The following is an 11,580-nucleotide window of genomic DNA, read 5'->3' as shown; positions in this document are numbered from 1 at the left end:
AATAATAATAAAAAAAGAAAACTATTATCTTCCAGTATCCTCTTATGATTGTGGATATTTTTAATTGCTTGTCTGATTTTGTTCGTTTCTTTTGTTCGCCATAATCTCCGATGTCTATATAATGTGTAATGTAATAATAATAATTCTAAGAAATAACACAATCATTTTATTTTTAATGGAAAATTCAAATCATGAATATCATGCATAAAGTTGATTTTTTTAATGTTACTGTGCTGTTATACAGGAAACAAAGTATTTTAATTGGAATTTATTTACTTTGTAGTAAACATAACTTAGGTCTATTTATCGTGACAAACGTATATAATTATCAAAACATTAAAAGGTCAGCCAACAAGGAGAAGCCTTTGATTGACCATCTCATTCCCCCAAAACCGCATCCTTTTACCCTGGAAAAATAAGCTACATTAATCTAAATTTATAGAAGTGTTCTGATTTGTTTGTCTACATTTCACATTTTCCAACAGGACAAAGGCTGAACAAAAAAATACATGATTAACAAAATATATATATATATATTTAGTCATTAATTATAAACATATCTACAACCATCAAAAAGGTAAGAGGTAAACGAGGTAAAGCTGGTTTTGTTTGGTATGTTAGTGTTACTAGGGGGAAAAGGTCTATAAGCAGCATTCACAAATTCCTTCATCAAACCTATCTTAACCATATTCCTTCATCTGCATTATAGACTGTTTGCACTTAGTGTAATCTTAGTGTGATTCTTTCACAAACGTAAAGAGAAATGATCTGGCCAAGTAGTTACTTATATAGCACTGCAAAATGTGAAGCAATGAAGCAAAGTAAAACCAGTAATTAATAACCAAGCCAGCTCTATAAGAGACTTTGAAATTACAGTTTCTGGTTTTAAAAAACAAACAAACAAAAAAAAAACAACCACCCAATACAGCTTTGACAGATTTGGCTTATCGTCGAATGGTGCCTGGTCTCGACCTGTGGGAAAAAAAGGATAGTTTTGTAATTAATCACATTTGTGTATGTATGGTTGAATGGATGTATGCACTATGTATGTACAGTGGGTATGGATTACCATTAATCTACAAACATTAGCCCATAATGACAAAGCAAAAACAAAATGTTTATCTAAATCATTTTATCTCATACACTTTATTCACTAATTATAGCTTTGAGTCTTCTTGGACAACTCTCAATAAGTTTTGCACATCATGGATTTGACCACAGGGATGACATTTCCAGTTGATGGTTTCCCCAGATTTTTTTTCCATCAGACCAGAGAATCTTTTTCTTCATGCTCTCAGAGTCCTTAATTAGCTACAATATGTATTTTACTAAAGATTGGCATTTGTTTAGCCACTGTACCATAAAGACTTGACTAATATAGTTTGGAGACATCTGAGATAGTTTTCCTTCCAGCAGTTTCTCTGCAGAGGACTTCTGAAACTCTAACTATGGAATTCTTCATCCACTCATAAGGCTCAATGAAGTGGTGAAGTGCTGTGCTCCTTAGAACTATCACGCCTTTAACCCATGTCCAAATCTAGGTCTTTAAACATTTTGGTCATAGAGATCTACAGAGAGTTCCTTATACTCTGTAGCATGTTTTTTGTTCGCACACACGCACCTTTCACATCCAAACAAATGAAGTCAAGCTCTAGAGACCTCTCAAAAGGTAAACAGGATGCACCTGAGCTCTATTTGGCATGTCTTTGCCAAGGGTCTGAATATTGACTTAAAAATATATATTTCAGACTTTTAATAAAACACGTATAAAATTCTAAAAACGTGTTTTTGCTTCATTTTAGATGAAATCTAACACTCTCAATGTACAAAAACCCAAGAGACCTAAATACTATCCAAACACACTATATGAATATGTAGTACTCTTTAACTATTATACTACAAAAATAGCTATTGTTAAATATTACTGAAAGTTATAAGGAAAAAAGTTTGACTTGAGATGGAAGTAGAGTCTGTTTTTCAACATGACAAACTAATATACTTCTCAGGAACATCACCGTCTCAGTCTGTCTAAACGAATGTGTGTGTACATAAACACAGACAACCAGTTAGACTGCAATGCTGAATATCCTGAAACATGTGGCCAGAAATGTACAGAAAAGATATGAGATGGTCCATAGCCTGTGGATGGAGCATCCAAACGGAGTCTAGGGCCATATTAAGTAACAGTTTGGTGTTTGTTATGAAATGTTTCCTTTAAATGCATAATCTGTATTAAACATGTATAAGCGGCACATCCTACAGGAGCACCCCGCCCGCACCCGCAATGTTTGTGTCCACTCCCGCGGATTTTTTCTTGAGAGCTTGTGAAAATTTTGATTGTATACAAATGATCAGACTAATTATTAGTTCAGGCTAATGTTCAGAATAACAGAATTAAACATGATTGCATTTAAATAAGATAAATTAATACTAAACCAAAGCAACACACCTGACAAAAACATTTGTTTTTTATTATAAAACATTAACCGTTTTAACAAAACCACAACTAGCGGCAGCTCATTTCTTAAACGTACTGCATGATACACAGACATGCACCAAATGATTAACTGTTAACAAACAGTTAAAAGAAGCCCACTATGAAATAACTTTAACTTAGAGCTTAGAAAATATGCTATATAATTTAAACAAATTAAATACAAAACGAAATAAATATAAAGTTGCACATTTATTGCAACTTACGAAGTTTAACTCTTTCCCATTTTTTTCAGTGACAATTGAGAATTGTGTCCAGATGTCTGACTTGCCTTGCTTTGCTTTGTCAAGTAAACAGCCGCTTTAATCTTCTTCTCAACGTCATGTGTTGACTCCATTCTTATTATTAAGCTACACGCCAAATCCCACTGGGTCCAGCGGATCTCCCGCTAAATTTTCTGACCGCCCACTCCCGCCCGGGGCAAAGATGAAACCGCCCGCTCCCGCGAGATTTGCGTTGGGTCCCACGGGAGCCCAAACCCAATGCAGCCCTCTACTGTCTGTCACATAAAACCTTAGAAACAGCAATTTCATGGGCGCAACTTTTCATGGGTTGTGTATGTTTTTGTGTACCCTGGATATGGTGGTGGTGGTGCATCGTGTGGTCCAGTTATAGCAATGGCCTGCTCATATGAGGGGAGACCATGTGCTTCCATTTCATCTGATAAAGGAGGAGGAGGGACAGGGTGCAGTGATACCTCCTCTAACCTCCTAATGATCACAGAGGCATTACTGCGGCTCGAACGAGACCTAATGGGCCTGACACAAACACACACACAAACAGTCCAACTGTTATATTACAATATAGATAAAAATATGGATATTCCTGGAAGCAGTTAAGGTGTTAAATCAGCAGTTTTCTCTGGATTACAAGACATAACACTTACTTTGTTTCTTAGAGAAAAAAAATTTTCTACAGTGCTTCATTGTCCAAGACACATTAACGTAGGGGAAAGTGCTTCAATGCTTGCACCAAAGTAACCACAGTAGTTTCCCACGCTGGTTTGACATTTACTGTAGTCTTTGAGACATGGCATCTATTTACATAGATTTGTATAATGCAGTTTTACAGTTACTCATTCTAATGATTTCTATTGAAAGCCAAACTGTACTGGAGAAAACATAGCGATCATGCTACCTACCCTACCTGTGGGAAGAACGAAAAATTACTACAACAAATGGCACACAGAATTAAAATTAAATATACCGATGCTAAAAAGAACACGTTTCAGTTCAGAGCTTCCCTTGGTGTATCTTTAGCATTTAGATCAAATATATTAAAAAGCATGTCTCATAGCTACATGTCAGGTTTCAGACTGGCACACTGTTTCACACTGCAAGGACTTGTGTTTGCTACAGCAGCTGTAATTACTACCATTACCCCATTCATCAGCAGTAAGGACAATAATGTATTGAAATGTGCACTTCGATATTACTCAAGTTTTCCAAATCTTTGCTAGCACCTCATGACCTCAACATAACCATTTTGATGGCTTTGATAAAAAGATAAAGTACTGCATGTATATATTTCTGTAGCCCACTTGTGCAGTGTGTCCTTACTTATTTCTGCACTTGTTTTGGCAGGTATACCAGACCAGGAGACCCACTATGACGAGGGCCACTCCACCTGCGATAAGGCCCACTAACAGAGCAGTTACGTCGATTTTCTGCTCCTGATTCGTATGACCTTTGGGGAAGAAGAAAAAAACAACAACATTGTCTAACCACGTATAAATATAAAGCTGAAATATCATTCTAAAATATTAATTTTGCTCTAAGAATAGCCTCCAGTATTTTGCCAAACCAATCACTTTAACTTGGAAAATGCATTCTTGAACTTTTTTTATTAAAAACATTTTATACAAAATACCATGTGTGGGGATAATGCTCTTGTATATACTGTATTATTTATTTACTGTCATGTTATGCACAGTTTAGTATTAAGGACACAAATATCCAGACTGACTTTTTTGTAATTCTTATGAAATAACTAGAGAACTGGGTACAGGCTGTAGAGTGTTAATCAAATTAATGCTCATTGCTAAACACAACAGAGGAATAGCTGATGATACACAAAGTAATATTTATTTGGCAATAGATTGCCATCTAAACTGTACTGCTACATCCTCCCAGCCTCTTGTTTCTGTGAGCACTAATGAAAAGTGTATATACATGGTGTAAAGAACAAAATAGTCTGCGTAGAACGAAACTAAATGAAACAAAACTGGTTATAGCTTTATAGCGATACAGTATAGATAAAGAAGTCATGGAAACATTCCCAGGTATGACACATCCACTGAATATGAAGACTCCCAAGTTTCCCTCATCAAATACTGGAACCGCACAATGCGCTTTTAACTACAGGGTTAAATGCTGTAAACAGATAACTGTATGCCCAAAGTAGTACACGGTTTGAATCTTAGATAAGCACTATCAGTAGACTAGTGCCACGTACAAATGTCGTCACATCAGGTCATAAAAAGCGGAGGAGCTGGTTTGGGGCAACAGATAAACAGGACACAAGATCTATACACAGATAAGAAGAGAATAATGGTCTCCTACTGTGCGGCTTTTTTGAGAGAAATTGAAAAAATAATAATCTAAAACATTATAATGCCTGTGTGGAGCTTCACATATTCTCCCCACATCATTTTAGGTTTCCTCCCACATCCCAAAAACATGCCCAGTGTTCCTAGAATAGCCTCCTGATTAACCATAGCCAGGTTAAAGCAGTTACTGATGATGACTGGGTAAATATTAAAAACATTTAACTTTTTAAAAAATATACAGCTCAAATATATTTGGAGAAATAGCTAAATGAGTATTTGATACTATATGCGAGTAATCATCTGTTGTAAACGCATCACATAAACAACCGTGTAGTTTTGATTCAGTCGTGCTTTCAAGCATCTTCAGTAAGTGAAGGTTGTGGTGAATCCAGAGTGCTTTTTTGTGGGTACAGGGCAGTGGGAATGTACCCTGGATGGGAAACAATGCACACACACTCATTTATACAAAGGGGTCAATTCAGCATACAGTAGCTGACCAAATTCATTTTTTGGGAGTTGGAAAGAAACCAGAGAATGTGGAGGAAACCCACACGGACACAGTGAGAAGATGTGAAACTCCAATCAGGGAGGGTTAATATTTGTATTTTATAAATTCATTCGAAAAGAAGATTTCTATTTGTAGTGCTGAAAACCACGCATGAAAAAAACACCACCACAAAGAGTGTAACACACAGCAAGAGACAAACAGGTGATAAAACCAGTAAAAATAAAATGCTCCAACTTACTGGTTGTATACTTTTTCCAGAAAGCATCCTGTTGAGAACAAACAAAATGTCATGAAACCAAATAAAATGTATTTTTAACAGCAGTACATCAGTTCATGACATATTTAACATGTGACTCATCGTGACAAACAAGCAGGTAAACCAATCCAGCAGGTAAACCAAACAACAACATGTACGTTAACTACATAAGAGTTTTAGTAATGAGTCATAAAGCAGCACTTCTGGATTGATGACAAAGTGCCTAGTGAATGTATTGTTTGGAAAGAGCCTAATTACTCAACTGTGTCTGGAATATTTTCAAAAACCTCGCGCGCCTCCTCATAGTTGCACAATTCCTCGATACACTCCCTCTCCAAATTTCCCGGTGTGAAGATTTCAAAGTCGAATCGGTTGTACAGCAGGTGGCGGCCTAAAAATTGATTGGCCTCCTGCTCTTCTGTAAACACTGTCCAAAGCAAAAATGACCGTCATTTACATACGCTATAACTCAAAAATCTCTAAACAAACACAAAAATATAGTTAGTAGTGCTTTTAGTGCAGGATACTTAGTCAAATTGATGTGATTAGGCCAAACCTGCTGTGTATTAAAAAGACTCCTGTATTTGATTAATAAATGTTTAATTTTCATCAGAACTCAATGCCTGCAGTGAGACACAGACCCAAGTGTGTAATTTACATCTTATTTGTGGCAACGTTCGTCACATTTCGATAAAGTGTTCGACGAATGTTTGGGATGAATTAACAACTACAGCATTCACTACTGTTATAGAATATAACACTGTTGGATTAAACCCATCATATTGTATTATTCGCTGCTAGGGTGGTTAATGAACACCTACTGGTTTAAGACTTTACGTGCTGAATGTGCTTTATTTGTACTTAAACACAAATATATAAACCTGGATACTCTTCTGGCACCAAACTGTATATCATTTATACCCAAGTTTCTCAAATCAGCATATGAGGACCTCCACGAAACCTATTTAGAAATGTCCGAAATGCGTTTCATTTGGTACAGCAGTGGAAATCACAACCTAGCTTTATTAAAATGATTAGATTTATTATTTTCTTCCTATAGTTATTAACCTATTCATTGTACAGATCAATCCCATCGTCAATAACAAAACAAACAAACAACAAAACAAGCACAGATATAAGCCTATAAATAAAACAAACATCAATCTAGTGGAATTTTAATTTTGGGAATAGAAAGTTTAAATATTATAAAGATCTTTAACGCCTAAAATATTCCTGTGCAACTTTACTTAACATGCCTATTACATGAATGGATGGTTTATGCCTAAGTTAAATAAATCTGTACTGACAGGGTCCACATTTTATTTGCAGATAAATGGTTGTTCAATGTAACGTTTAAGAAGTCGTTAACAAAAACGTTTTGAATGCTAGAACTAAGCAACACGATCTTTACTTTGGGACTAATTTATATTTAGTATTGTCAGTACAGTAAAAAATAAATAAAATCACAAACCACGATTATCAGTTATTATTACGGAGTTTTTATACTCATTATCTTAGGGTTAAAGGGGGGGGGGGGGTGAAGGGATGAATGAAATGGGTTTAATCCAAACATTTAAATAGATGGAGAACAAGCAGGGCTATGAATGTCAATGAATTCTGACCAGTCATTAAAACCCACAGGAATAAAATACTCCAAGAAACAGACATTATATTATCAGTCAGCACATTTTAAAACTTGTGTATACATCTATCTATGTCTATTGAGAGTGTTTTAACCTTTCATCTTACCGCCTGGTATGAGCATTTAAACTGAAAATTGAAGAATAAGCTCTCCAGAGTCGTGTCAATGGCAAGCAAAATTGTCGGCAGGACACAGAAGCCCTTGACACAACTGTATGCAGAAAGAACAAAAAAGAAGGCAAGAAGCATTCTAGCAAATGCTTCTCACCATCTCTTTGGTCAGTCTGAGCCTATGAAATCTGGCAGGCGATATATAGGGTTCCCTTAGCACATAAAAACGTGTTTAAGAGGTCTTTTATCCCAAATGCTATTCAATTTCTGAATTTCTCAAGCGATTGATAAAACAAGTATAATCTGAGATACTGTGATGAGATGTGATGTGATAATGTGATATTCTAACGGATATTGGTCTTTGTTTTTATGTGTTATTTTCCATTTCCTTTTGTTTTTCTTATTTTTAAGTGATGGTGAAAAACTTCCAACATGGTGGACAATAAAGACATACAATACAATACAACACAATATTATAGAAACAAATGATATAACGAAGAAGTCTGATATTTGACAAGCTTACTTAAGGTTTAAAAGGAAAAGTTTGATTCTCAAGGACAGTATACATTAAAAACAGCGTTTAGTAATAGGTGAAGTTTTGTAAACACTTTTAATGTGTTCACGCGAACACTAACACACTCACCTGCATTTCTGTCCTCTTCCTGTTGGGATCTTTCTGTATCTCTGTCACACACACAGAGTCCACAAAAGGTGAAGCCACACAGCATTAAAACAAATATCAGCATTTCTGTCCGGCTGTAAGAGAGAAAACAGTCTCAGGGGAAACAGATCACATGCTGTTCACCTACACAGTGTGTGTCACAGTAAACGCCTCACTTTGGCCTGTCTGTCATCTGAGGCATTTACATTAGCATAGTGACAAAAGGCTTGTTTTTGTTTAGTCCGGATATTACAGCAACACAACAAAGTCACAAAATATAAGGAAAAAAAATAACACGACCAAATACGAAATATAATCCATTACGGGGTAAAAATAAAAAGGTAAAACAGGCTATAAAGAAGATATTAGCATAAATATTGTTATTAGCAAGCGTTGTTTTGGTAAATAATGAGAAAGTATTATAGAGTTACAACAAACCTACTAGTTAAATCATTCAGTTCTGTTCCTGATAAGTTTGTTTTCGGTTTCGTTCAATTCCCCAATTGCATTTGTTATCCCAGCTCTATTCAGACGAAGTTTCAGGAAGTTTCGCTTCAGGTCATGAAATCTTGACCACATCAAGCAGCGCCACCTCCACCTGCTCCATGGCAACGGGCCAAAATCCACCTTAAAAAAAAATCCACCTTAAATAGTGTGTTCGGGGTATAAACAGTAAACCCGCACGAGCCCGGTGTAGAAAACGGAATATAACCTGGAACCGAGTATATAAACAAACACAAAACAAACTCCAGGATCTGTCCGAAACCGCACCGGCCAATTTAATCGGATTCTGATTCTAAAACATCAACTACACGAACATAGAACTCCTGTCACGTTCGTTCGAGATCGCGTCCAGACGTGATTAATCGATCGACTCACCTGGGCGAGGTCAGAGCAGAGCAGCAGAACAGATTGTAGGAAATGAGCAACTCTTCGTCTCCAGGAACTAATGCAAATCAGAGCACATGCACAAAACTAACGCCCATGCACAGAAAAGCAATGAATAAAACCATTGTGTGTGTGTACGACTGCCAGGACACCTGTTCACTTCTGCAATGATTGAATATTAGTATTATTCCAAGGGTTGAATGATCTATACAGATGTACAAATATCTTTTGTGCAAAATAGGATTGAATATAACCAGATATACTTGTATACAGGTTGTAAAATTTGTGCAAAAATCGTCATCGTATGCCATAGAACATGGTACTCGACACAACAGACTCCTATAACGTATGTAGCAGTTGACCTCACACTCCAAGATGAGGCTGATGAGGCTGTCTATATTCAACCTCCACCCCAGCTTGTTAGTGAACCTGTGCATAAAATCATGCAGATACAGGCCTAGAGCATCAGAAAATGCTCACATCAGACTTCAGAATAGAGAAGAGAAAAACATGTGATTTTAGTGATCTTGAACATGGCATGGTTGTTGCATGGTGACAGATGGGCAGGTTTGAGTAATTCAGAAACTACTGATCAACTGGAATTTACACACACAACAGTCTCTGAGTTTATATAATACGTAAAAAAAAATGATACTGTATAAATAAATTATATATATATATATATATATAGATATAGATATATATATATATATATATATATATATATATATATATATATAGAGAGAGAGAGAGAGAGAGAGAGAGAGAGAGTCAGGTCAGAGATGCTGAAAGGAAGAAAATAGGAGAAAAATAAAGCCAATCAAACAAACAACAACAACAAACAAGACAAAAACACTCTTTAAAAATGTGATGAGCAGAAAAGTATCAACACACTTGTCAAACCTTGAAGCAGGTAGTTTTCCGACAGCAGAATACCTCATCATGTATAACATCAACACTATATGACACAACATTTCTGGACACTTGACAATTACTTCCATGTGTTGAATTAAGGTGTTGTTTATGTTTTAATGTTTTAGCATGACAGTTTCCCTGTACTAAACAAGTTTCATAAAAACATGCTTAGAAGGTTGGAGTGGAAGAACTTAAGAGCTCTGAGCTCCGGCCTCCGCACCTGACTTCAGTGCCTGACCTCACTATGCTCCTGAATCTAGTGGAAAACCTTTGTAAAAGAGTGATTATAAAAGAAGGGGGCATTATAATTGGAATGGGATGTTTAAAAAGCACATATGATTGAGTCAGCTGTCCACAAACGTATTCGGGCATAAAGTTTATGTTTCTATACACATTTTATAAGACTCTACCCTGTATATACATATACACAATCAGTGTGGCTAATAAAAATCAAGAATTCAACGCTGGTGTTCTGTTTATTTTTATTTTTCCTTTGTAAGTGGAAACATACAATACATTTTCAACATTAAACCTTTTTAATGTCCAGCTGTGTTTTTACTGGTCCCTAGAATGATAGATGTATTCAAGGTTGTTCGTATATACATTTCTGTCTCAGTTGCCCAAAGACAGTATGAACTATGAACAGTAGATCCATTGCTAAATAGCTAAAAGAACTCAAGGGTTAAATACCTCAGCACAGAATTGGAACACCATGAACTAAAACACTAGGTGTCACTGAAGGTATGAAAATGGTTTCTGTCTGTTTACAGTTTGAATCTTTTTTCTCTATTATTTTTTCACACAAGAGATAGATAGATAGACAGACAGACAGACAGACAGACAGACTAATAGATAGACAGACAGACTTACAGACAGATAGATAGATAGATAGATAGATAGATAGATAGATAGATAGATAGATAGATAGATAGATAGATAGATAGATAGATAGATAGATAGATAGACGGACGGACGGACAGACAGATAGATAGACAGACAGACTTACAGACAGATAGATAGATAGATATGACTTTTTTCTTATTAATGAGATACCTGTTGTATCTTTTATTTCCTTCTGGATCCTTTATTACACTTAATTAACTAGCCTTCATTATACGAGTCTTAATTTCTAAATGATTAACACTTTTTTCAGTTATTATCCAGAATGGTCACATAACTGACTCACATAACAATCTCCTCTTGCAGATTGTACAAACTTGTATGAAATTCATGTGGGTTTCATGTCAAAAGATTCAGTTAAAAGTTGAATCTAAGGTCAGAAATAACCACAATTCAAAATACCCACAATACAAATATACACACAATTTTTCCTTATGTCATATTCGGACACCAAACAAGACATGTTTAGAGTATGAAGGTTGAAACACATTTAAAAATGATTAATATGATCAATGTAATTTAAACCCGTCTAGTCTCTCATAAGTTGTGCTTTATAAAAGTATTCTTCTCTTTTTTGTTATGTTTTGTTTTGTTATGAAGTCTCTGTCTAGTCTCTGGTTGTGTCTCATGTTTCTAAGGAATAACACTATTAAAGTGT

At 35.7% G+C, this 11,580-nt stretch overlaps 1 protein-coding gene across 3 annotated transcripts; it reads right to left on the bottom strand.

The window, feature by feature from the left end:
- Positions 1-153: 153 nt before the first annotated feature.
- prrg4 (proline rich Gla (G-carboxyglutamic acid) 4 (transmembrane)) lies at positions 154-9,117 on the bottom strand. 3 transcript variants are annotated; one of them, XM_047822249.1, is made up of 7 exons: positions 9,099-9,117; positions 8,202-8,314; positions 6,070-6,233; positions 5,789-5,816; positions 4,054-4,180; positions 3,067-3,252; positions 154-972 (listed from the first exon to the last, which is right to left on the bottom strand). In XM_047822249.1, exons 2-7 carry the CDS (start codon positions 8,302-8,304, stop codon positions 945-947), a joined length of 636 nt encoding a protein of 211 aa, XP_047678205.1. In that variant the 5' UTR covers positions 8,305-8,314; positions 9,099-9,117; the 3' UTR covers positions 154-944. The 3 variants fall into 3 exon arrangements, with proteins under 3 accessions (XP_047678205.1, XP_026997813.2, XP_026997900.2); XM_027142012.2 differs by lacking the exon at positions 9,099-9,117 and adding an exon at positions 8,662-9,092; XM_027142099.2 differs by lacking the exon at positions 9,099-9,117 and adding an exon at positions 8,658-9,091.
- Positions 9,118-11,580: the final 2,463 nt, after the last annotated feature.

The sequence above is a fragment of the Tachysurus fulvidraco genome, chromosome 13 (assembly GCF_022655615.1).
Source record: "Tachysurus fulvidraco isolate hzauxx_2018 chromosome 13, HZAU_PFXX_2.0, whole genome shotgun sequence".
Taxonomy (NCBI): domain Eukaryota; kingdom Metazoa; phylum Chordata; class Actinopteri; order Siluriformes; family Bagridae; genus Tachysurus; species Tachysurus fulvidraco.
This window is presented reverse-complemented; position numbering and strand designations above follow the sequence as displayed.

What these genes read in the sequence shown, in the direction of transcription:
- prrg4 (XM_047822249.1), bottom strand. Translation starts at nt 8,304, where the DNA reads ATGCTGATATTTGTTTTAATGCTGTGTGGCTTCACCTTTTGTGGACTC. An exon ending in CAAAACAAGTGCAGAAATAA is followed by an intron (nt 3,253 to 4,053) that starts GTAAGGACACAC and finishes TGTTTGTGTCAG; the next exon opens with GCCCATTAGGTCTCGTTCGA. An exon ending in CCACCACCACCATATCCAGG is followed by an intron (nt 973 to 3,066) that starts GTACACAAAAAC and finishes TTTTTCCCACAG; the next exon opens with GTCGAGACCAGGCACCATTC.